Source organism: Laccaria bicolor, genomic scaffold, assembly GCF_000143565.1.
Source record: "Laccaria bicolor S238N-H82 LACBIscaffold_9 genomic scaffold, whole genome shotgun sequence".
NCBI classification, from domain to species: domain Eukaryota; kingdom Fungi; phylum Basidiomycota; class Agaricomycetes; order Agaricales; family Hydnangiaceae; genus Laccaria; species Laccaria bicolor.
Window position 1 is genome coordinate 685,539 of NW_001889880.1, and position 23,613 is coordinate 709,151.

At 47.4% G+C, this 23,613-nt stretch overlaps 11 protein-coding genes across 11 annotated transcripts; 6 read left to right on the forward strand and 5 right to left on the reverse strand.

Moving 5' to 3' along the window:
• Nucleotides 1–335: 335 nt before the first annotated feature.
• LACBIDRAFT_318864 (uncharacterized protein) lies at nt 336–4,612 on the reverse strand (the record flags this gene model as incomplete). The annotated part of the gene is made up of 14 exons (XM_001879934.1): nt 336–560; nt 617–681; nt 739–920; nt 983–1,250; nt 1,304–1,651; nt 1,700–1,957; nt 2,017–2,181; nt 2,234–2,339; nt 2,386–2,857; nt 2,907–3,487; nt 3,537–3,675; nt 3,734–3,864; nt 3,916–4,077; nt 4,133–4,612. 14 exons carry the CDS (start codon nt 4,610–4,612, stop codon nt 336–338), a joined length of 3,582 nt encoding a protein of 1,193 aa, XP_001879969.1.
• Nucleotides 4,613–5,010: 398 nt separating this feature from the next.
• Nucleotides 5,011–6,821, forward strand: LACBIDRAFT_184293 (uncharacterized protein; the record flags this gene model as incomplete). Its single annotated transcript, XM_001879676.1, has 7 exons — nt 5,011–5,157; nt 5,212–5,227; nt 5,282–5,409; nt 5,469–5,844; nt 5,900–6,370; nt 6,423–6,674; nt 6,733–6,821. The coding sequence occupies 7 exons, from the start codon at nt 5,011–5,013 to the stop codon at nt 6,774–6,776; spliced, it is 1,434 nt and encodes a 477-aa protein (XP_001879711.1). The 3' UTR covers nt 6,777–6,821.
• A 152-nt stretch (nt 6,822–6,973) lies between these two features.
• On the forward strand, nt 6,974–7,537 carry LACBIDRAFT_318866 (uncharacterized protein; the record flags this gene model as incomplete). The annotated part of the gene is made up of 4 exons (XM_001879677.1): nt 6,974–6,989; nt 7,043–7,110; nt 7,164–7,191; nt 7,245–7,537. The coding sequence occupies 4 exons, from the start codon at nt 6,974–6,976 to the stop codon at nt 7,535–7,537; spliced, it is 405 nt and encodes a 134-aa protein (XP_001879712.1).
• A 645-nt stretch (nt 7,538–8,182) lies between these two features.
• LACBIDRAFT_318867 (uncharacterized protein) lies at nt 8,183–9,442 on the reverse strand. The gene is made up of 5 exons (XM_001879935.1): nt 9,189–9,442; nt 9,123–9,140; nt 8,900–9,047; nt 8,665–8,847; nt 8,183–8,606 (listed from the first exon to the last, which is right to left on the reverse strand). The coding sequence occupies exons 1-5, from the start codon at nt 9,402–9,404 to the stop codon at nt 8,272–8,274; spliced, it is 900 nt and encodes a 299-aa protein (XP_001879970.1). The 5' UTR covers nt 9,405–9,442; the 3' UTR covers nt 8,183–8,271.
• A 369-nt stretch (nt 9,443–9,811) lies between these two features.
• On the forward strand, nt 9,812–12,122 carry LACBIDRAFT_318868 (uncharacterized protein; the record flags this gene model as incomplete). Its single annotated transcript, XM_001879678.1, has 6 exons — nt 9,812–9,998; nt 10,045–10,432; nt 10,486–11,020; nt 11,067–11,299; nt 11,353–11,824; nt 11,877–12,122. 6 exons carry the CDS (start codon nt 9,812–9,814, stop codon nt 12,120–12,122), a joined length of 2,061 nt encoding a protein of 686 aa, XP_001879713.1.
• A 140-nt stretch (nt 12,123–12,262) lies between these two features.
• LACBIDRAFT_318869 (uncharacterized protein) lies at nt 12,263–12,601 on the reverse strand (the record flags this gene model as incomplete). Its single annotated transcript, XM_001879936.1, has 3 exons — nt 12,263–12,344; nt 12,394–12,522; nt 12,591–12,601. The coding sequence occupies 3 exons, from the start codon at nt 12,599–12,601 to the stop codon at nt 12,263–12,265; spliced, it is 222 nt and encodes a 73-aa protein (XP_001879971.1).
• Nucleotides 12,602–12,935: 334 nt separating this feature from the next.
• On the reverse strand, nt 12,936–13,502 carry SGA16201 (histone chaperone; the record flags this gene model as incomplete). Its single annotated transcript, XM_001879937.1, has 3 exons — nt 12,936–13,285; nt 13,338–13,425; nt 13,482–13,502. 3 exons carry the CDS (start codon nt 13,500–13,502, stop codon nt 12,936–12,938), a joined length of 459 nt encoding a protein of 152 aa, XP_001879972.1.
• Nucleotides 13,503–13,622: 120 nt separating this feature from the next.
• On the forward strand, nt 13,623–14,357 carry LACBIDRAFT_318871 (uncharacterized protein). Its single transcript, XM_001879679.1, has 4 exons — nt 13,623–13,719; nt 13,775–13,779; nt 13,836–13,860; nt 13,917–14,357. The coding sequence occupies exons 1-4, from the start codon at nt 13,679–13,681 to the stop codon at nt 14,281–14,283; spliced, it is 438 nt and encodes a 145-aa protein (XP_001879714.1). The 5' UTR covers nt 13,623–13,678; the 3' UTR covers nt 14,284–14,357.
• Nucleotides 14,357–16,086, forward strand: LACBIDRAFT_184409 (glyceraldehyde 3-phosphate dehydrogenase). The gene is made up of 10 exons (XM_001879680.1): nt 14,357–14,526; nt 14,580–14,599; nt 14,661–14,665; nt 14,718–14,787; nt 14,845–14,869; nt 14,920–15,087; nt 15,137–15,159; nt 15,211–15,328; nt 15,377–15,624; nt 15,678–16,086. The coding sequence occupies exons 1-10, from the start codon at nt 14,518–14,520 to the stop codon at nt 16,018–16,020; spliced, it is 1,029 nt and encodes a 342-aa protein (XP_001879715.1). The 5' UTR covers nt 14,357–14,517; the 3' UTR covers nt 16,021–16,086.
• Nucleotides 16,087–16,280: 194 nt separating this feature from the next.
• On the forward strand, nt 16,281–17,883 carry LACBIDRAFT_318873 (glyceraldehyde 3-phosphate dehydrogenase). The gene is made up of 9 exons (XM_001879681.1): nt 16,281–16,314; nt 16,367–16,386; nt 16,438–16,442; nt 16,499–16,568; nt 16,621–16,813; nt 16,873–16,895; nt 16,958–17,075; nt 17,142–17,389; nt 17,445–17,883. The coding sequence occupies exons 1-9, from the start codon at nt 16,312–16,314 to the stop codon at nt 17,779–17,781; spliced, it is 1,017 nt and encodes a 338-aa protein (XP_001879716.1). The 5' UTR covers nt 16,281–16,311; the 3' UTR covers nt 17,782–17,883.
• Nucleotides 17,884–17,943: 60 nt separating this feature from the next.
• Nucleotides 17,944–19,166, reverse strand: LACBIDRAFT_189973 (uncharacterized protein; the record flags this gene model as incomplete). Its single annotated transcript, XM_001879938.1, has 3 exons — nt 17,944–18,584; nt 18,651–18,938; nt 18,995–19,166. The coding sequence occupies 3 exons, from the start codon at nt 19,164–19,166 to the stop codon at nt 17,944–17,946; spliced, it is 1,101 nt and encodes a 366-aa protein (XP_001879973.1).
• Nucleotides 19,167–23,613: the final 4,447 nt, after the last annotated feature.

Sequence of the window (23,613 nt, forward strand, 5' to 3'; positions counted from 1 at the left end):
TTAAGTACATGATTCGAGCTTACCTATCTATACTTATCCCCTTAATTACGACCGTCGACGACATAGGGCTACCATACGTAGACCTGCACGACACCGAGCTTAGGCTCGAACGCAATGTAATTTCGATCAAATTTGGCATCTTTTAGTTCGTTTAATTAAAAATGTAGTTGCTGATCTGTATATAGAATGCATAATTCTTACATAAATAGTACAAGTGTTGGTAATACTTACAGGAGGCGTGGATTGCGGTGGGGGTATAGGATATGTGGGAATAGTCTAAAAGGTACGCGGTGTAGAGCGAGGCGGAACGAGATTAGAGCAGAAAGATTCCGCTCTCATAGGGACGTAGGCTCGAGAACGTCAGGCTTAAATCGTAACCGAGCGATGAGAACGGCTTTCTGAGGACACCCCACGCTCGAAACTTTGCTTGCAGATATATGTTCTTCATGTATAGGTTCGTCGTAGCATGGCCCACCTTGTTCGGCGGGCATCTTCGTATCAGTCGTAAACGTTCCCCAAGGCTGGCCCTTTCTTTGAGACGAAAAGACATTGAAATGAGCCTGCAACGAAAAAAGGAATCAATTTGGTATCAAATTATAAACAAAGTAAAACTCGCCTGTCCGTCTGGATGCCTGTGGCTAACAAAGAGGGCATAGTTGGGTGTTTGAAGAGCACCAATGACTAAACAAGAACAGCGAAACTGAGCTGGGCCGACTTTGGAGGATGAGAGAAGCTCACCCAACAAAATCTCCTCCTTCTGAATATTATGCGTAGCGCCATAAATATTCAGTATGGCACCCGCATTCGCCTTGAACCACGCTTTGGGAGCCTTGAGCTTCTTTATGTACTGATACTCAGTCGTCTCCGTGTACATGTGTGCCGACTTGTGTCCCGCTCGGAGGAGAAAGGATTCGCGTCGCCTAATCGTTCAAAAGACACAATCAAAATCCCGAATGGAGGGGGGGAATCGCGAAAGACGTACGAAACAGGAATGTCACTCTTGCTACGAAAGGTCAAAAGTCCAGAGAACGCATCGATCCCTCGTTGTGCAGCATTTCTCTTGTCTTGACGCTGACTACCCCTGGACACGTTGCCATACCCAGCGATAGAGGGCATGCCAGCAGTGAGACCATTCGAAGTCTTGTCCGGTTTGAAGGCGTTGAAGAGCGTGACGAAGGTTCCACTTGGCTTGGACAGGTAGCCGACGTCGCCAAGCTGAACTGACACCGGTTCCCACAACGGAAGAGTCACTTTGCGAGAAGTTCAGCGCAATCAGGTCATAAAAGAAATTGAAAGAACCTACGTGAAGGATGAAACTTGTGGTTCAGCAACAAACGATAACGGCGCTCGTTCCGACTCTCGACAGCTGTGTGATCCTGAGGGGTAGGGGAGTCATACCTATCATGCCGCGGACCGTCGATATCCTCATCGGAATCCAACTCAGTGCTGCTAGCGTAGGATGAAGTCGTAGAGCTGGGCGGGTACGAGGGCTTATACAAAACAGGCTGAGGCATCGACAGACTTTCATTGGAGATGATCTCCTCCTCCACCCGTGGCGTTGGTGTTCCTACTGTTGGCACCTTGACAAAGTCCCAGTTGTGGAAGGATGCATTCAATGACGACCTCACAGAGGTAGATGTCAAAGTAGGGGCTTTGGGTTTGGTCAGGGCATGAACTTAAAAACATGTGCGCCACTTACAAGACGTTCGCGGAGATTGGGGGGTGGTGGGACACATATCAGGAGAAAGATGCTCTTCATTTTCAGGCAGCTCCGGGATCTGGGGGGTGAGAAGTTCATTGCCACTTGGACCAGCAGCATCACGCAGCTCTTGGAGTGCAGCAATGATTGTGGAGAAGGAAGGACGGGCGTTAGGGTCACTATGCCAGCACAGTCGGAGAAGTTCGCAAAGCGCTGGCGAAGTGAAGTCGGGGGGAATGACGGGACGGCTGTTCTCTTCTGTCAGACGAAGCATGTTGTTCATCGTAGCGGCTTTGAGATGGACCGTGAATACTTACTCAGCACAAAAAATCGAACAGCGTCGTCATCCATCAGAGGCCAAGGCATTTCTCCCATCGATAAAATTTCAATGCAGGAAATGGCGTACGCATAAACGTCAATGGCAGGAGTCAGGGTACTCAAGCCACCCATCAACTCGGGTGATTGCCAGCGAAGAGTGCCACCTGACAGGAAACGGTCAGCCTTAGAAATATCAAAAGTGAGGTCAATGCCTACCACGAAACTGTATACCACTGATTCGGGATGCCTCCGACTTCATCTCGCTCTGCCCGAAGTCAGATATGACGCATCTGCAATCATCATCAACTAAAACGTTCGAAGCCTGGCGTGATTTAGTCAGTGGAACTGGAATAAGCGAGAAAACTGACTTTCAAATCTCCATGCAAGACTCCACGTCGATGTAAATACTCCATGCCTTTTGAAATCTCTTGCATGATCCGATATATGTCCCCCTCTTTCAACACCTTCCCGCATCCCTTTCCAAAGCTGCCACGACTCCTCGAGTTGGGTAAATTCGCGACGATCAATCCGAGTCCAATATCCGCTCTACCATAAGGGGGATACATCGCGATTCGTTTCAAAAACTCCACCAAACTCCCGTTCTTTTCGTAAGGGCTGACAAAGAACCAAGGCGGATCGCAGCTAGCACTGCTTGCGCCATACAGCTGCAGAACGTTCGGATGCTTGAGTGTTTTCCACACCTCCATTTCACGAACAAAGAGCTTCTGTGGAGTGGATTCCGCAAGGACTTTGATGGCGACCGTACGTCCCTTCCAGGTACCTTTGAAAACATCAGAGAAAGACCCAATGCCAATCTTTTGGCCGGCATCCACCTCAAACCTGTCAAATCGTCAGATGTCAAAGACGTGTCAAGCCGCGGAAGAATTACTTAGTTATGGTCCAGCTTGGTAGAGTCGTCGTCTCAGCACCTTTACTCATTCGTCTCAGAGCGTCAATACCACTCTCAATGAACTCTTGGTGAAGAGTATCTTTCTGATGCCCAGGTTGATCAGCATCATGGTTTCCAGAAGGCGTCTCAAAATTTCCGCTCTCCAAGGTCCGCTGAAGAGTTTTGATGGCCTCAAGCATCTCTTCTCTGGCAATCTGCAAGAAGCAAACCATATCAGAATCGCTCCCCGTTTGCAATGCGGCTCTCATGAGCTGTCGCAAGTCCTGCAAATCGGATCTTTCATCCTTCTGGTTCTGCAGCGTTTGAAGCTCGCGGAGGGCCGAAAGGATCGATAACGTAGTCTGCGAGGAGCAGATTGTTTCTGAGGATGTTGGAGTTGCCAAAGATGAATGAGATGAAGAGGGCGGGAGTCCTGGCGTAGTAATTGTCGAACCACAAGGAGTCGCGTCTGCAGCCGACGACAGATTGGGGCTGCGTTCTGAGACTGGTTCGAGGCAGCATTCTGAGCAATTGAAGTCGCGACTTTGAACCAGTTTGAGCGTTCGGATTTGAACTGAAGTCTGATTTTATGATTAGTATAATGGTGCTCAAAACGGTGGGGATACATACAGAAAACAACGTCAACGCTTGATCCAGATCAACGTGGCAGTGGCTAATTTCGCGCGCCGTTTCCTCTCTTCTTAGGTATCGCTTGAGAAAGGGCATCTTGCCTTGAACTTCTGCTAGACTCAAAATCTCGTTGAAAGATCTGGTGTTTGCCATGAGACAAGCCACAGTAGCTGCAGGTAATAAATAAATGAACCGACCTTTCCATGTTCCGTAGTGGTACCGTGAGCTCTTCACAAACTGCATCTCCTGCGGCATGAATCTCATCTCGGACAGACAATAACAGGGTGGCGCATCTTTGGGTAAGACGAAGGAAGGCAAGACGGTTCGTCTATGACAAGTCAAGTAAACTGTATGCGTTAGTTAGATACAAAATACATACATCGACCTCCTGCACGGCCTCCCAAATGTTCAGCAGAGCCTTGGCGATGGATTGCAGCCCTGGAACAGGGGCGAATTCTAGCAAGTCAACGCTGGCAGCCAAGGTTTCCAAAGCAATAGGTCCAACGATACCCAAAGCTGAAGCAGTCGCCCGAGTAACAGTCTGACAAAAAATTAGCATATATGCTTAGATACTTTGCATCAAGGATGCCCGGTACCTCTTTGGTGCGTTTCCAGCTCTCGGACTGTTCGACGGGAACAGCATTACCCTCTTGCGATCGATCCTCCCAAGGGCGAGGAAGAAATTGAATCCTATTCCACCAGTAGGAGGAAACCCCACTAAGCGAGTTTGAGTTGCACTCTGCCTTTGCACGAGCGACGTCAGGGAAGACTGCTTGTGATCTGGATCTTGCTCGGAAGGTTGACTTGAGAGCCTCGCCCAACAGAACTGGGGTAGAAGCGGAGGTCGGCGGGTTAATTGATGGACTGGCAGACACCCTGTTCAGCGGGTGGCTGGAAGAGGCTGGTAGGTTGAGAAGAGCCGAGTCCGTCTGCGCGCGAACTCTCGGGCTTGAGATCACTGATAACGCGTCGTGCGACATTGAGCGGGATGTGAGAAGCATCGTTGAGGACGGTAACGCGGAAACTCTGACAGTCACTGCGGACTGGGACGTAGACATCTCAGGAGGGTTTGCCATTGGGAGAGACGATGAGATAAACGACAAGTCACGAGAATCAATAGAAAGGTCGCTGTCCGTCGTTGCTTGGTATCAAGGCGTTTACACCAAAAAGTAGAGGATGGGGAACAACGACGGCAGAGGTTCAAAAATCGTTAGACAGGCGTTATAACCCCAGACGCGTGGGAAAATGCGGTCAACGAGCTTCTCGATCTTGGGAAGTAGACACAGCTGACAAATAATGGCAGATACATGATAGTTGTGAGGTTCAACGGAGGCAAAACGGAGGTCGTTGGAACGTCTGCAACCTCCGAAAGAGACATTGACAAACAAATAGTTGAAACTCCGATTCAATCTATCGAGTCAATGATTGGCGATCGAGGAAACCTTAATCACTCTCTTACTAGATCTTGTCGAATATGGCTGGCGAAGAAACACTACAAAAACGCGAGGAGGGTTCCGATTCAGAGGATGAGGACGATGACGATGTAATAGAAGATGTCCCAAAAATCGAGGTTGCCGTCGAAAATTTGACACCTCTTTCTCCAGAAGTCATATCAAAACAGGTGTGTGATTAGGACCCTACGATCATGAATGGATTTGAATTTTGGTAACGAAAGGCCACGATAAACTTAGGTGGGTGATCGACTGCAGAAACATACATGTAGGAATCTAACTAACAGCATGCAGGAACCATTGGACATGTCGCGCACGGGAAATCGACGGTGGTCAAGGCGATATCAGGAGTTATGACCGTCCGATTCAAGAACGAACTTGTACGAAATATTACGATCAAGCTTGGGTACGCCAATGCAAAAGTACGCCGCTCTATACACCAACTACCTGCCGATTGGGTTCTTATATCTATGTCCCTTAGATCTACAAATGCGAAAACGAAGCATGTCCAAGACCAGGATGCTACCGATCCTACCGCTCAGACAAGGAGGATAACCCACCATGCGAACGCCCTGGATGTGGGCACAGAATGAAGCTTGTCCGCCATGTCTCTTTTGTTGATTGTCCAGGACACGACATTCTGATGGCTACTATGTTGAACGGAGCCGCCGTCATGGACGCCGCGCTGCTTTTGGTCGCTGGAAATGAAACTTGCCCTCAACCCCAAACGTCGGAGCATCTGGCGGCTGTAGAGATCATGAAACTGGAACATATAATCATCCTGCAAAATAAGGTGGATCTTATCAAAGAGGAGCAGGCGCTCGAGCATCAGAAAAGCATATCGGCATTTGTGAAAGGTTCGCCGTGGTCATGTGTCAGTCTTTTTTTGTTACGTTGCTGATATGCCAAAAGGGACTGTCGCTGAATCTTCACCCATCGTTCCTATCTCCGCACAACTGAAATACAACATCGACGCGGTCAACGAATACATTGTCAAGCGCATCCCTATACCTGTTCGAGACTTCACCTCTGATCCACGATTGATTGTCATCCGTTCCTTCGACGTAAACAAGCCGGGAGCGGAAGTTGACGAGCTCAAGGGTGGTGTTGCTGGAGGATCCATTCTGAAGGGTGTCCTTCGCTTAGGCCAAGAGGTTGAGATTCGTCCAGGAATTGTTACGAAGGACAGTGCTGGACGAAATAAGTGTAAACCAATCTTCAGCAGGATCATGTCTCTGCATGCGGAGAACAATCTCTTGTCATTCGCTGTTCCGGGAGGCCTCATTGGTGTCGGCACGAGGATTGACCCTACGCTGTGCAGAGCTGATCGTTTGGTGGGACAGGTCTTGGGTGAGGTTGGGAAGCTGCCCAAAATCTATACCGGTAGGTACTATCGACTTTCCCGTTACGACCACAACTCACCCCTGCTACGTAGAACTGGAAATCAGCTTATTCCTCCTCCGTCGTCTGCTTGGTGTCAAGACTGAGGACAAGAAACAAACCAAAGTCTCGAAGCTCGTCAAGAACGAGCTTCTCCTCATCAACATTGGCTCAACCTCTACTGGAGGCCGTGTTCTTAGCGTCAAAGCCGATCTGGCTAAAATCCAACTGACGTCACCAGCGTGTACCGAAGTTGGCGAGAAGGTTGCTTTGTCGCGTCGTATCGAAAAGCATTGGCGGCTTGTCGGTGAGTTTGGCTATCCTCTAATTCTTTATCTGGCATATGTCTCACCGCCTTTGAACAGGCTGGGGGAGTGTACAAAGAGGTACCATATTAGAAGTCGACTAATGTATATGGGTTTTGTATCAATTGCATCATCTACGAGGACTCTTTTTTTTTTTTTCGAGAATCGTTACAGCCGAACGGCCCGATAACCGTCACTTTATTTGGCAACTCCACCTAAGCCACATACTACGTCATGGATTGGCTGAACAACTTAAATTTTCCCCACATTCTGCAGAAACAAACCAACTCGAAAGAAAACGATGTCTGCGGGAGAAGGTATGTGGTTTCTTTAATTTTGTTGCTTTGGAGGTGAAATGAGCGCTTTCTAGATGAAGCCAAATATCCTGGTCAGATATCGGGTATACCTCCCTCCCCAACAAGAGAAAATCCTGGCGCCGTATGTGGGGTATACTTCAGAAATTTGGGACGTTCTATTGACATTATTTGCAGGTCTTCCCGAAGAACGATCCTTCGAAAGGCATGTCCTCGCTTACCAATAAATGTCCCGGTTAGTACTTATATTCTGTATAGCTGCTTCTCCAACACCACCCCGTTCGACACCGCCCGAAAACTACCTCGGTAACCCATATCTGATGCGTGGCGCATTAGATAAAGTGGATCGGGCGATAGGGCATATGATATCCATCTTGGAAGACGAAGAGATATCTCAGGGTGGGTCGCGTGAGGAGAATGTGCTCCTTCAGAAGTTTAAAGGATGGAGGGGTGAACTGGATCTGATCAGGTTTGGGAATTTGAGTCCACCGGTACCCAGTAATATCGGACCTACGGAGTCGGCGCAGGAAGGCGGGATGTTCATTGATTAAACGAAATCTTTCTCCCATGGATTTATTTTCTGGAGCCTACTGGCCCAAAGACTCTTGGCTTAGTATTTGTTTTTGGAAATGTAGCGTCGCGTATTTGCGAGCCACGCGAGGATTGACGTATTTGATATTTGAGCGCCTCGAGCGTCAGAAACTTTTTTTCCTTTTTTTTTTTTGAACGGCTGGGTTCACCTCCAGCAGGCGATGAATTTCTATACCGACATTTTTGTTTTGCAGAACGGACCATTGCGCTATATTTATCTGCAGGACCCAAGAGTCTCGCGCCCACACGGGCACGGCGGTACACATTAAATTTCTTACAGTTTGCGTTCACCAGATGAAACACCATCTCCCAATGGCAAGCTGTTAATGTGTACCGCATGTGGCGATAAAACCAGCTGGATCCTAATCGAAAGCCGTTCCATGGACCTTGACGGCGAGCGTTTGACTGGTGAACAAGGGTCGTCGTAATGGGTTCCAGACCCAAATAAATATCGTGTTTTAAGGGAGGTCTGTATCCAGTAAGTATTTCCGGGTATCTGGCTATACTACTCGAGGTTGTCCACGTGAAACGGATGCGTGCGACTCTTGATGCGCCTGTTGTACTGTGGATGAATTCTTTTGTCTCGAAGTGGCAGATAGCCTTGAGATAGATAGACTTTGTCTTCGTCTCCGTACAATCCGTATCCCCGCATCTAGTAATACAATAAGGAGGGAGAAAACAGTTGTTCTCAGTGTCATTCTCTAATAAGTGGCCGCACATTCGTCGGGCGCCCCATACGTTCAGCTGGGTTCGGACCATGCATGGAACTTTTGCCCGTGCAGAAAATACCAAAACGGCGTGGCATAGGCCGGTATATTCGCGGATGCGATTGTGGAATAACATTTTCTTGGTCCACATCCGTTTGGCGTTTACAGGGACTTCTGGAGCGCCGACGTTTCTCGGGTTTCTCAGCGGGTATGGGGATTTCTTCCGCGGTCCACAGTCGTGGCCTGCTCGATTTTCGTTGGATCCGGAAGGAATTGGAATATTGCCTATCTTTGTCTGGAACACTTGGAAAAGCGTCAGGAGCTGAAATATATATTTTTAGTCACTGGCGGAATCTAGAGGATTAGATGACACGACTTACGAGGCATGAGGGAGGGCCCTGTGGTTGCGGCAGTTGAAGGCGTATAGGGAAATGGCCCCCATGCTGTGGCAGGTGCTTTCCTCTGATCTGCGCGGCTTTTAGGCGGGACCACGGAGGATGGGATTCCACTTTTATGAATTATGAATGACGGGGAAAGCGGCACGAGGAGGCTTTGCATACGTGCTACTCGTGTTTGAGTCAGGTGTATACCGAAAAAAAAGTGTCTGAATGTTACCATTCAGCGCGGCGTCGACGTTGTGGCGATTCTCTTGCAACATGTTTAAGAGATCAATGTACGCCCTTTTGCACGGAGCAAGTGGCTCAGAACAGTAACTAAAGGCATAGACTTGAACGCCAGCCGAAATTAGGGTCCTTCGAGCGACCTTTATGGTAACAAAGAGGTCACAGATACCGTTAGAAAAAAATGATGGTGATGTTTTATCTGATTGCACATTTACCTCGATTAAGGCGATGATCTGTTTGTCGGTCAGCGATTGTCTATCACATTCAGTAGATTGACCAACCTTCTTGCAATTTCTCTTGAATTCATTAGGAGAGAGTAATTTGCAAGCGAGGAGCTCCTTTGTTGCTGGAATGAAGGAGGACAAATTTCCTAAGCGGCAGGCAATGTTCACAGCCTTAGTTTGTAAATCAACTGCAGTACTGGGAGTGGCTCCAGCGCCAGGATTCTGGTCTACGGTTTTGATAATTCTCCACAGGGGGGGTTTAGGGAACACCATTGGCTGCAAGGAAGGTGAGACGTTGCGTTCAGTTTGTGCACAGCCGAAGGATGAAGGTGAGTGGCAAGCGGGGAGTTGGCACAGTTCTGTTGCCTGACACGATGCGGTATCTTCCGGACCCTTTGTTTCCACACAACGGATCTTGCTGCCGGAGCGACATAAAAATTAGACTCCTCCATCAATGAAGGCTGCATACACATTCGGATTACGACACTGTCATATTTTCTCGCTTCGTGCGACGTTGTTCATGAAGGACTCTACGAGGTTCTAGTCTTGATCTGAGTATGAAATCAATGATCCGTGAGATTCTGAGAAAAACATAAGCAAATAAGCTGATCCTCGTGACCGCGACTTGCACAATGACAGCTTGACAAAATCTTCGTTTCTTTCTGGCTACTTCTACGACAATGGAATCCTCGTCGGGCAGATTGGAGGAAGAACGTAGAAAGCAAGAGGAACTCAAGAAACAGATTGCTTTCTTACAAGCTCAGCTAGTTGAGTTGCCTGATGATGCACCTGCAGCAAAAGCACCTACGTCGCCCAAGCGAAAGAACCCAGAACCTATCCTACTGGCTCCGGCAACACCGTCACCGAGTAAATTTCTGCTATTTACTCCATACGTGAGCTTACTGCTCAACAGAGAAGAAACGGAAGCTTGACCATCCTAAACAAGGCATGGGTTCTGTGCGACCCGTCTTCGCAAAAACTGAGCGTAAAGACGCGTCGAAGCGGGCACCAGCTGAGGCAGGCTCTATCGAGAAGCTGTGTATCAAGCCAGCACCTTCTAAGATGCTTGACCAACTCGCGACGATGAGTTCTGCCGTCGATACCACCCCAGTTGCTGCTGTCAGCCGAACGAAGGGTTTTAAGGAAACGCCCCATCTGGAGGTGGATGAACCTTCGGGTCCGATACGTGACGAACGGCTGGCACTCATCGAGGACCTCGAACCTGGGCCGTATGACCACAGGCCACCGAGTGACGACCCAAACTTCGACAAGCTGGAACCACATTCAGGTATCAACCTTTCGTCAGTTCAACATTCTTTCCAACGCGTTACTTGTAACCTCTCAACCGTTTCAGATCACGTAAAATATCACATGAAGACTTTCAAGACTACCTTCGAGCTCGTTACTATTTATCGCCATCACGCCTTTACTCTGCAGTCCGACTACTCCCAGACAAGCAAGGCTACGACGTTCCTGTTCCAGGGGACTGGGTAACCATAGCCGTCGTCGCCGAACGTGGACCTATTAAGTTCACACGTGCACCAGTAACTGTTGGACCCGACGAGGATGAGGGAAGGAAGGTGAAGGGAAAGGAGAAGCTGCCAGAGAAACCTTCAGGGAAACGTTTTGTGAACATGAAACTCGTCGACTTTGGGGCTCGGGCACGATCGTCTTCGTCGGCTACTGGAGGTAAAGCAGTCATACGTGGAGACGCTTTTCTATCTTTGTTGTTATTTGAGTCGGATGGTTTCGACCTCATGAGCAATGATGACAAGCGGCAAGAGAAGATTTACAAGGGTGGGAGCAGAGGTGCTTTCGAGAGTATGGCAAAACTCAAGGAAGGGGATGTCGTCGCGCTACTCAATCCCAAGATCCTCAAACCATTTCAGGTACTTTGATCTTACCCTGTCCTTCAAATATTGAACTATCATTCAGAGGTCAGCAGATACACCACACCCAGTTAACAACATTTTAGCCGTTACACCGGAATCTGCAGCGTCCATTGTGGTAATCGGACGCTCACGCGATCTTGGAATGTGCACCGTCCAGAAACGCGATGGAAAGGTGTGCGGAAGTTGGTGCGACAAGAGTGTCAGCGAGGTGTGCGAGTACCACGTACAAGCAGCCGTCCAACACAGGCGGGCTGCGCGTCCCGAGTTCTCAGTAGGGTTCGTGCTCTACGATCGACATTGCGATCGCCAGCTGACGGCGAGAATAACAGGACTTCTGGGCTGACGACCTCCACCAAGTCGACTCGGAAACATGATTATGACCCCCTTCGACAGTGGGGTCTCAAACCGGAGGGTGTTTCTAGTGGAGCCACTTACATTGTTTCTGGGCACGTCGTTAGCGGGTCCAATAGTGATTCACGGACTCTATTTGTGTCAGAAACGATGGGACGAGAGGGGCAAGCCAAGGCCAAGCGAAAGACTGCTGGGAAAGATGCGGATCGAGCTTTGAAGCTGTTACTCGAAAGAGATAGGGAAGGCATGAGGGATGTGATGAAAGCTCGAGAGTTTTCGGGGAAAGGTAAACTTGGGGGAGAGAAAGGGAAGGGAAAAGAAACCGGCGAAAAGGACGACTCGGTACAATCTAAAGGCGCATACTCGGCCAGCGTGATCAAGTCACTGGGTTTCGATCCTTCTCTCAAACCAGGAGTACGCCGAGTAGACAACGCGGAAACCCAGAAGAAGGTAAATTCTCTTTCGTTGTGACTAAATTCTGCTCATTTTTGTATCTCTTTAGTTCGAAGAACTAGAAGCTGTTCGTGTTGCAAGGAAGGTCATAGAGCTCGGTCGGAGGCCTGGCACCAGAATACGATCTGGAGTCGTGGTGCCCAAATCAGCCAAGGACCACCCGGCGAAGAAACCTTTCGTCAACGCTGACGGACTATGTGATCTGGATGAAAATGATGATGAGCTGCCGGACCAAATTCTGCCCTCTCAGAAAACAGTGGAAGACGAGAAGATCATAGATCTTGACGACATTTAAGAGGGGACTTTAGGGAAATTCGAGCTCTGCTGCTTTCTGGAAACTGTCGTTGTAAAGTAAGGGATAAGTTATAGCGGAAGATCTTTGTATGGGGTAACTAGATCTGGTCCTCAAACTACGTTGTACGTTTCGTCACCTGTTCACAAACTGGTGCTGAAAAATGAAATACTTTCGGTGATCCTTTCACCCTCTTTTTGAGGAGTGGTTTGAAATGGGAGGATTCTTCATGAATTTGAAGTTAGCGACAAGTAAGGGGGGAGAGGTCACATACCTAACGGCTGGAAGTATCAACGCTTTTAAACCATCACCCCTAATGCCCTTCAAAAGAGTTCCTGTGGTTTTCCTGGTGAATGTCTCCCTGATGTCATCTGCCACTTGTTGGCTCGGGGTTGGAAAGGCTCTGGTAATGTAAAATTTCAGCCTTTTTTTGAGGAAAGAGCAGCACTTTTGAACCAATATCAGCCAGGCCTTTGAGCCATCACCGCAAGGGTTTTTCTGGTCGATATCTCCCTGATGACATCTGCTTGTTGCTTGGCTCCGGGTTGGAAAGGCTCTGGTAATGTGAATGGCGTATGACTTCCAGTCAAAGAATATCTAAGATGAAATACAATAAATACAAGATGGCTGTGATATCATGATAGTGCGGTGCCGTTTGGTTTTCCAGGAGCCTCAACGTCCATTGAATCATCCAAATCATTGGCAGAAGGAACTGGAGCAGAAGTAACAGCGCCTGCAGCGGCGTGCGCAAGTTGGGGCGAAGCGACATCCCTAAGAGGGGTCAGCATTAAAAGTCGACATTAACAAGCGGACAGCTCACCACTTGATCTGAAAACGCGTCACACGAGGTTTAGCACTGATATCCCTCACCAACCTCTCAAACGCAATCTTCGCAGGCGGCGTCTCCTTCATCTCCTCATTATCGTATTCCGTGTTCTGGTAGTACCCCACACGCACAAACTCTTGGTCATTATATGACCCCGTCAGAATGAGCGCTGCCACCCCTAAAACATCTTCTGGTGGGATTTTTGAAGGATCTGGCGGAGATCCTTCGAATTCGAACGAGTTTATCCCAATCGGAACGGGACCGACCAGACAATCATCTAGCTCTTGGTCAAGGTCTTCTTTTTCGGGGCATGACACGAAGATGAGTTTCCATTCGAGGTCTAGGGTGCTAAGAATGACAGTGAATAGAGTAGTCGAGCGTTAGGAACTCACCATCTTTCAGAGGTGCGATGCATTCGAAGGTAACACGAAATTGATAGACGTCGGAAAATTTGGCGGGGTTGTTTATGAATTCGACGTTCTGTGTGTGTCGACAACGTTAACGCAGGGTTTAGTGCGATCTAAAATTTAGCGTACCCGTATAGTCACGCTAGACATGCCTGATCAAATGCGCCGTGGTGGAAGTGAGTAGGAGAGTGCATTGTTGTGGACGCGTCGGTGACCTTTCTGTCACGCTGAACGTGATCTCAAGCGTGATCAGATTCGTGCCTGTCACTCGACCACAGCCAGTTCATGTCCCTCCCCCTCACAGCTCGCTGCTAGCTGAGATCAAGATGTCTGTTGCGCACTACGAGTCGTTCTACGAAGCTGCTTTGTGAGTTCCATCCGTCTCTCTCGTCTAGCTTGGTGCTGAGTTTTGGGATAATTAGATGGGGTGAGCGCACTGACTCGCCGTCAATGCGATGAATGCTAACTTTCCCGTGTAAAAAGCTGGGATGGCACTCTGCAGCCTTTTGTGAGCATTTCGACAAGTCTCTTGTAACTACTTCATTTTGAACCTATCCACCAAAGCCTCGCCATAATCCTTTACAAAACAACGCAAACATTCAGCGGCACTGACACCCTCCTCCCCTTCTCCGCGCCTACACTGACCTTCTCCGTGCCTTTATTCATGGCGTCCATGTACTTGTTCACTGGGTGCATCAACGCCGGGACCGTCTACATCCGTCTTTCACAATCAACTGGGCTATATGAGAGATTGATGAAATGGGAGGGAAATCAGATGGACTGGTTGGTGGTGTTTTTGAGTGTGGTTTTGGGTCTTGCGGCTGGGTTTAATTTTGCGAGTGCGAGGAATATGGTTAGATTGCATTGGGAAATGAAGAGCTTGGCTGGTGGGGAGGGGAAGAGGGGAAAGAAGGATGTGGAAGGTGTATAGATAGAAAGGGTTTGACTATGAGTACATTTCTTGTTGGTTCTTTTTTTCGTTGTGTAATAATATACCGGACTCTCACAGATCAAGTGACAGGGAGTTGCTTACTACGATGAGCAACTACTAACCAGCCCCATGAGCACCAACGGGGCCAGTCAACGACGTCATCTCCCTATGACGCTCTTGTCGCATAGTATATAGTGCGACCTCCGTGACTCGCTATTTCTTCTCTCAATTGCAATGGCACCTGTACGTTACAGCTCTTCTTCATCGTCGACAGCACTGACTTTCTGGCCATTCAGATCAAAGTCGGAATCAACGGGTGAGTGGATTTTCACCTCGTATAACTGCACGGAGAGACGAACACACGCATCTCTCTCTAGTTTCGGTAGGTCTCAGTACATTCTCAAAGTCTATAAAGCTAATTCTCCATGGACAAGGTCGTATTGGTCGTATCGTCTTTAGAAATGCCCTCGAGATGGGAAACATCGAGGTCGTCGCTGTGAACGAGTACGTTTTGCACATTTAAGAGACGTATTGAAACCTGCGGCTGATTTTCTCCGTTAGCCCATTTATTGACCTCGAATATATGGTTCGTGTTTCCTTGACATTGCCTTGCAAATATTAAAGAGGTTCTTCCAGGTTTATATGTTCAAGTTTGACTCTGTGCATGGCCGTTTCAAGGGAACGGTCGAGGCGAAGGACGGCAAACTCTATATCGCTGGAAAGCCTGTCCATGTGTTCAACGAGAAAGATCCAGCCACTATCAAGTGGGGCGCCGTTGGCGCAGAGTATATCGTGGAGTCAACGGTACGGTGCCCGTTGAATCTTCTCTGAAACACTGATTGAGATCTTACAGGGAGTGTTCACTCACAAAGCACAGTACTACCATTTGCTCCTTTTGCTATGTACCTAGCTATAATTTCTATTCAGGGCCGAACTCCATCTAAAAGGCGGCGCGAAGAAAGTCATCATCTCCGCGCCCTCTGCTGACGCACCCATGTATGTCATCGGGGTCAACGAGGACACGTATAACCCCGAGGAGAACGTCGTATGTCGTAGTATTTCATGTCGCTGTTCTTTTCTCACTGCCACCTAGATCTCCTGTGCATCTTGCACCACGAACTGCCTCGCACCCCTTGCAAAAGTCGTGAATGACAAGTACAAGATCATCGAAGGTCTCATGACGACCGTCCACTCGACAACGGCGACGCAGAAAACCGTAGATGGGCCGTCTCATAAAGACTGGCGTGGCGGTCGCAGTGTTAACAATAATATTATCCCCTCCTCAACTGGGGCCGCCAAGGCTGTGGGGAAGGTCATCCCTGCGCTGAATGGGAAATTGACGTGCGTAGTCTCGCTACTTTGACCACCTCACTCAACGACGTTTTTTCATCTAGTGGACTTGCCTTCCGTGTCCCCACTCTCGACGTATCCGTGGTTGATCTTGTGGTGCGCACCGAGAAAGCCACATCATACGAGGACATCGTCAAGACGTTCAAAGAAGCCGCCGCTAGCAAGGAATATCAAGGCATCATAGGTTTCACCGACGAGATGGTGGTGTCCACCGACTTTGTTGGAAGCACCTATTCGTCCATCTTCGACGCCAAGGGCGGGATCATGCTGAACCCCAACTTTGTCAAGCTGATTGCCTGGTATGACAATGAGTGGGGATATTCTCGTCGCGTGTGCGATCTTATTGTGCACGTTGCTGATGTTGACGCGAAGGCTGGACGGAAGTAACGGACTACTAGCTATAGGAGTTGAAACGTGTGTAATACTACTTTGTTGAATGCGAATAACTTGTGATGACGTCGACACGCGTAAGCAACGGATGACTGATCGATTGAGCCGTTCGCCTGCATTTCACCGAATCTGCTGCGATCTTTATCGATAAGTCACATTCCCGAGAGCCTCGAAAGCTCCATGCTCGGCGGTGTCCGGAGGATGGCGCGCAACATATAACGTGCTTTCTGCGTTACTTTCTAGCCTGACATTCCTTACTCACCCACTACAACTCACTCAACTATCACAATGGTTTGTGCTTTTTGTCCATGTCCGCGTTCTGCTATTGAATTATTGCTCTTAGGTCAACGTCGGCATCAACGGGTGCGTAATTTGTCTGTTGTCCATATTGAAGACTTCATAATTATCCGACAGTTTCGGTGAGTTCATCGACGTTTGGCACAACTCTTTACTGATGCGCTCTATGATTTCGCAGGTCGTATCGGCCGTATCGTACTCCGTAATGCCCTGGAGCTGCAGGACATCAAGGTCGTTGCCGTGAACGAGTCAGTCCAGCCATATCTCTACCAAGTTATTTGGTGACTGAACGAACGACAGCCCCTTCATTGACCTTGAATACATGGTCTATATGTTCAAATATGATTCCGTCCACGGACGATTCAAGGGAACCGTCGAAGCAAAGGACGGCAAGCTCGTTATCAACGGCACCCCCGTCACCGTCTTCAGCGAGCGCGATCCCGCCGCTATTCCCTGGGGTTCAGCTGGTGCCGAGTACATCGTCGAATCTACTGTTCGTTTCTATTTTTTCCTTCTTTTTGTTGGAGACAAGCTTACTCGGTCAAATTTTAGGGTGTCTTCACTACCGTCGACAAGTAAGTCATGACACCGCTCTCAGATTGAATGGACTGCTTATCAGAAACCTCGAACGTTCCAGGGCCTCTGCGCATTTGAAAGGCGGAGCAAAGAAGGTTGTTATCTCCGCCCCTTCGGCCGACGCACCTATGTTTGTGTGTGGCGTCAATCTTGACAAGTACGATCCAAAGTACACAGTCGTGCGTTTTCGTTCATCATCTTTTGCAAAAGTTTTTTTCTTTCTTTTAACATTCAGATTGACATAGATCTCCAACGCCTCATGTACCACCAACTGCCTTGCTCCCCTCGCCAAGATCGTCCATGACAACTTTGGTATCGTCGAGGGGTTGATGACTACCGTCCATGCCACCACCGCTACACAGAAGACTGTCGATGGGCCTTCGAACAAGGACTGGCGTGGTGGGCGTAGCGTTAACAACAACATCATCCCCTCGTCCACCGGTGCGGCCAAGGCTGTGGGCAAGGTTATCCCTTCCTTGAATGGGAAATTGACGTAGGCCCTGCCGTTGATCTATCATCACGATATCATGCTCACCTCACTCGCTCAGCGGCTTGTCCTTCCGCGTCCCCACCCTCGACGTCTCCGTCGTCGATCTCGTCGTGCGCCTTGAGAAGAGCGCAACGTACGACGAGATCAAAGCCGTCATCAAAGCTGCGTCCGAGGGCGCGTACAAGGGCATCGTCGAGTACACTGACGAACAAAACGTCTCCACTGATTTCGTTGGACACAACGCGTCGTCGATCTTTGATGCCAAGGCTGGTATTCAGCTGAACACGAACTTTGTCAAGCTTATTTCGTGGTATGATAATGAGTGGGGATACTCGCGTAGGGTTTGTGATTTGCTTTTGTATGTTGCTGGGGAGGATGCGAAGGCTGGTATTTAGATGGAAGGGAAGTAAAATGAATGTAACATGTTGTATTTGTGTATCCTGTTGCGGATCTCTCAAGTGTCAAGGAAAATTAGACGTACTGCACTTCTCAGTTGATCAAAGGACTCTCTGGATAAATATTACGTTTCTCGAAGCAGATGGATGGTGAATGGAGAACTAAACGGTATTGTCGAGGAGGGGACTTATTCCCTGTGGGGTTCCCAACGTAGTCTCGAACTGGAACCTCCACCTCTCCACACTCCCGCGATCCTGCATAAACGTCACAAACCCAAGAGGGTTCGTAAGCGTCTGGTTCAAAACCCCATCCGTATCAAATTGTTTCCTCGTTGCGTATCCACTCGACGGAAAGCCTCCCGCTTGCCATTCGTCGCTCATGATATAACTCATGAAGAGCTTGGCAGTTTCCGGCATCTTCGTGGTCGCAAAGATGGCGCCGGTTTGCGGCCAAGTGACGTAGTGGTCTTCAGTGGGCAATTTGGTTAAGATTACGGCTGCGGAGGACGGGGATGCAGCGAAGGATGCCGCGAGCTCGTTTTGTGAGGATGGTTTGGCGATGAGTGCGGTGGGGTTTCCGGTTCCCCGGAGCCAGGTTACGTTTTGCGAGACGAGGGAGTCGATGAAGGTCCAGCCGTGCTGTTTGACGATCAAGGTGAAAAGGTAGAGAATGGCGTCGTCGTCGTTTGGATAGGTCATAGCGAGTTTGTTGCGCCACTCTGGCTTGAGGAATGATTGGTATGTGGTTGGTACTGTGTCGTTGGGGGCTTTGTCGTCGTTGAAGACAATTGTACCGAACTCGCCTGCATAGATAAAGAAAGAAAAAATAATGATCTAGGTGTACGCGTAGAGAGGGTTTGGGAGCTTACCAATGAAGCAGCCTGTAAAAGCACCGTCTTCGTCTTTGAACGGTGACTGAATGTCGTTCCAGGTGGCTACCTTGTAGGGCAGCAATCGGTTCGCTTTCTTCCAGCGAGGAAAATCGTGCACAGTTTGAAGGAGTACGACGTCAGTACCATCGTCCTCTCCATTTGAAGTGTCGAAAGTACGATCAGCACGGCTGTCGTGGTACTTGGATAGGTCAACAGTTAGGTTGAACTCGACGTCTGGGAAACGCTTCGTGAAAGCGGCTATAATTCCTGCGCCATTTGATTTTCCTTTGAACAGAAAAAAAAAATTGGGTTTTCCAAGAGACAAAAAACAACTGGTTTACCGTCACCGCCCCAGGAGATTCTCAAAGTTCCTTTTTCCTTAAGAGCAGCTTGGTATATAGCGTCAAGGCTGCGAGATTCGATGCCTATAAGTTCGTGGCCAGAAGATAGGCAAAAGCCGGACGTGACCAGGGCTAGGAGGTAACAGCCAGCTAGGATGATGGCACGAACCATTGCAGCTGAAGTGCGTCGGAAGTTGCTAGCCTTTCGCCTTTTATCCAGAAAGGAAGCCTGGGTTGGATCGTTATCCCTGTGTTAGGTGACGCGACGCCCTCGCCATCTCCATATCTTCGGAGAAATTCCTTTACTTACATTCATTTCCCCATATTGCTCTATATCCTATCACTCGTGATCCATTTCAGCTGATTGCAAACCGATAGGTAGTTGTAACGGAGTCTGATCTTCAGCCGTTTGTTTGTGCATCGATTGAACGTCATTGAAGCTGGACCAAACAACAACTGGCAGCAGCAGGAGCTGTGCTTCTACTAGTAATTGATTTCTAATTATAACCTTTCAAATTTCAAGACTGAAGAGCAGCTTGAGCACAACTGGCCCATCGTTTTGCAATCAGCTGTTATTGCAGGCATCTAAATTCAATATGTGCCTTTAGTTACTCCGTAGGTAATAAATACCCTGCTCTAGGTAGTCTGGTCGTTTGGCTTACCCGCGCAAACACTGAGGTGATTATTCCTACTTACACTCACTGATCAAAAGTAATGTCACATGATTTTTTGGACAAAGTTGGTGCTGTAACACAAGAACCAAACATTTTAAGGACTAAACTCTGGTGCATGAAACATAACTAAGGACATGTAGATTGTATATACCAAGTCTGGAGATGAACAAATAAAAACTCAGGATACAGCAGGGCATTGACTATGACAACTCCCAAAAATTAGTCTCTCCTAGACAGACTTTGATATATGTAAAGTCGTACCTTGGTTCACGATATATAAAGTCTGTTTGTTACCACACCCTCCGAACCGCGTCAGAAAATACTTATGTAAAGTGCGGACTTTGAAACCACGTCGCGTCAATATTACCTCCTTGCCGTTTTGCTCTCGACACGATAGCCCGAGCATTTCTACCCTAATACACGTCAAACTTGATACTCTACATCCTGACTGATTTCTGATTCGTTATGATGACTTAATGATGGCTCGACAACCCCACTGGCAGGACCCTGAAGGACTTCAAGACACAATTGTCAAGAAACTCAACACCAAAAAAGGGGCTGGCTGATAACATTGTATGTCTATCAGTGATCTTCCTCGTTCTACTGATGAGTTTTGGCCTAGGTTCATGAATGTCAAGACAGAAAATCTCTGCATTCTCGTACTGCAAAGAGACTTTGAGCACCGCACGGATGGCTGGGATCTGTTTAGCAGGTGAAATCAAGGAGTGTGCGTCGACGAGGTCCATCTGATCAATGAATGTGGTCTTTCTTTTCGTCTAGCCTTTGGGACCATCGGATCTTTTCTACGTGGTCACTTTCCCCGTTTGATATCTTAGCAACGGCACATTCCAAGAGCCTTGAGGATCTGATTCCCCAGAGAGGTGGCTGGGAAATCTTTAAAAAGTCACCAACAGAATCGAATCCCGAGTCCTTTAGAAACATTTCCATTCTCTCAAACTTGAATATCAGCTTCCGCACATTGCTTTGGGAGGTTTGATCAGTCGAGGTTGGCTCAAAGATCCACCAAGAGAGCTCAAATTGTTAAATGGGGAGCTGGAAAATGGAGGTGTAGTAGGTGACGACCCATGTTGGTCATTTTGAGATGTTGGAAGAAGGGAACTCAATGAAGATGGCAGGAAGGGTGTGATGAATGCTGAAGTTTCGGGTATTTCAGGGATTGGTTCTAATTTCTTGTAGGATCTGACAGTTTGAACATTGCTATACATTAATGTTGAGGTCATAATGAAATATGAATGAAATTTGTGACAGCAAATAGTGTTGAAAAGTTTCAAACACATCGAGAGTTATGAGGAGGTTCCTCGAAATTGACGCGACGTGGTTTTAAAGTCCACACTTTACATAAGCATTTTCTGACGCGGTTCGGAGGGTGCGGTAAAAACAGGACTACCCAAAAATGGGATTTGACAAAATGGGAAATTCTGAATGACTGCAACCTACTGGAAGCAATTCACAACTTGAGGAAGAGATATTTTGAACACTCAGTCTCCCTGCTATTGTTATGAGCTTCATAAAGTCTTTGGGTTAGAAAATTCTATATCCTCCCCTAAAAGGTAAATTTGAACTTGTTCTCAATTTATGTATTTTTCACTCAATATATTTGTTGGAATGAGGTAAAATAACTCCCCATTGATGTTTGTAGTGTGTATAATACAAAAGGTAGGTAGAAATGTTGAAATGAACATTGCATAATGTCTGTAGAAGCTAGTCTGGGCCTTGTGGTAAGGTCAACATAGGCGTAAAAATAATGGTCATGTTTTGTTCCCACGGACCACGTCGCGTTGTAAATTAGTTGTGCTTCATTGACGAATTATACGTGTTTTCCCTGGTAATAATGCCTGAAACACCAGTAACCAAAAAGTCTACATTCAAATCTGCAAAGGGGTGGGCCCTCTCCCTCCAAATCCAACAGAAACACCTCCCATCTGGTCCACATGACTACTAACTTCAGGGTATTACCTCAATGCTCAATGTCCTTGCAATCTCAGCAATGGGATTGGGAAAAGCTGCACATATATACATGGTTATGCATGCCATACTTGCTATTCTGGAGGATCCTACCCTTTGTCCGACCATGAAATTCCCTCCAATCCAGCCATTCTTGCCATATATCTAACAACTGCACTTGAGGAAGACCAGGTACTGGCTCTTCATACCTCTACTGCTGTAAATATACTAATTCTCAAATCTAGGAACAAGCTGAGAGGGACAGGGAAGAAGGAAATGGAGAAAATGAGCTATCAGAAACTCCATTGTAGTTCCAGAATGGGGTAGGAGTGATTGGTGCAAGAATATTTTGTTGATGAGGTGTCTCAGGTGGGATTGGGGCCAGTTTCACGGACATGGAGCAATGAAAAACTTCGAAATTGGAACCTCTATTTCTGTTTGATCTACAAGACGTGGGGAGCGGCAACCGTGCCAATAAAATCGTGCTGTTTGGTTCTGTTTGTCTCGCACCAAATAGTCGAATTCAGTGGTCGATGACTGTTATTTCACTTCAATCAATATGTAGGGACCAATTTACAAGTCTATGTTGTTTGTGGTGATATATAATATACTATTATAATTGAATTTAGTAGCCAAGTTCTATATCTGTGTCACTATACATGTCAGATGCATTTTCCTCTGGAATGTAGCTTTCCTATTCACTCCTCACATCGAGTTGAGCTTCAAGCTCCTGCTGATTTTGAGCTTTAGACATTCATATTGTGTTCCGGTCTGTTCTCCAAGTTGTCAGAGTGAATGTTGCAAAGGTTTGTCATTGACTGGGAAGTTTGCAATGTCAATCGTGACTTCTGGCCCAGTTTCCAAGTGTCTTTGCCCATGATATAAGATACTTGTGGTTAACAAGTCAATATATGCAGAGGTAATGACGATAACGCATTGCTGACGCCAATAGTCGCGCTTTGGTCATGCTTCAGTTACTTTCTTTATTGCAACACGTGATCATCGACACGTCTTACCATGCCATTCCCCTGTCATGGATTGCTACCTCATCTGTAGAGGTATTCTTTCAAATTTTTGCAGGCACAAACTCATGGAGTGTAGGATGGATTTGTTCAGGACAGAATTTTATAAAGGGGTTTGGAAGGCTCGAAGTAAGATATTAACTGACGGAATTTTTGTATTTTTGTGCTAAATTGTATACGAGCACCTTTACTTATGCTCCACCTACATATATCCACACTTAAAGTGGCAATCTACTGTTGTGTTGAAGTAAATACGAGCAGTTGAGACAATCAACCATTTTTTGATCAGGTCTTTGGTGATGGGAAAATACGGCGGAGTTGAAAATTTGGCAGTGGGTTGCCGCTCCCCACAAGACGCGTCACACGAAGCGATCACATGACACCTTTTCAACGCTCAAAGGCGAACTGTGGGAATAAATGTCGTGAGAATAATCTACGCCCATGTTGCAGGCGCGTTTGAAAGCAGACTCCATATGAAATTGATCGACTATCATCAACTTCATATTGGAGTCTGACATCAGGAGACTATGTAGAAGCTAATTTCCAGAGTTTGTCTGGAAGTAAACAAGTATCTACAGCATTGGTCCTTCTTTTCTGCAAGAAGAAAAAATGCTACCATCCTTTTGAGTTAATTCATGGAGACTTGGGATGTCTTTTAAACAATGCTGGAAGTATAGCATGATAGCAAATAAATTTACACTGGGTATAACTTGAAAAGTCCCCAATAAAAGTACAATTTGCATAGAGCAATCATCCTAGACCTATTCTTGACATTTTTCTTGGTGTGTTGGGGCTGAAAATGTTTCACAAGGCACTTCTCATGCCTACTAACACCATCCTAAAGAAATAAACAGAGGTCCTATTACACAAGGATGTGAACCCTCACACCTTTCTGGCTCTATGCAAATTGTACTTTTATTGGGGACTTTCCAAGTTATACCCAGTGTGGGATCCTCTA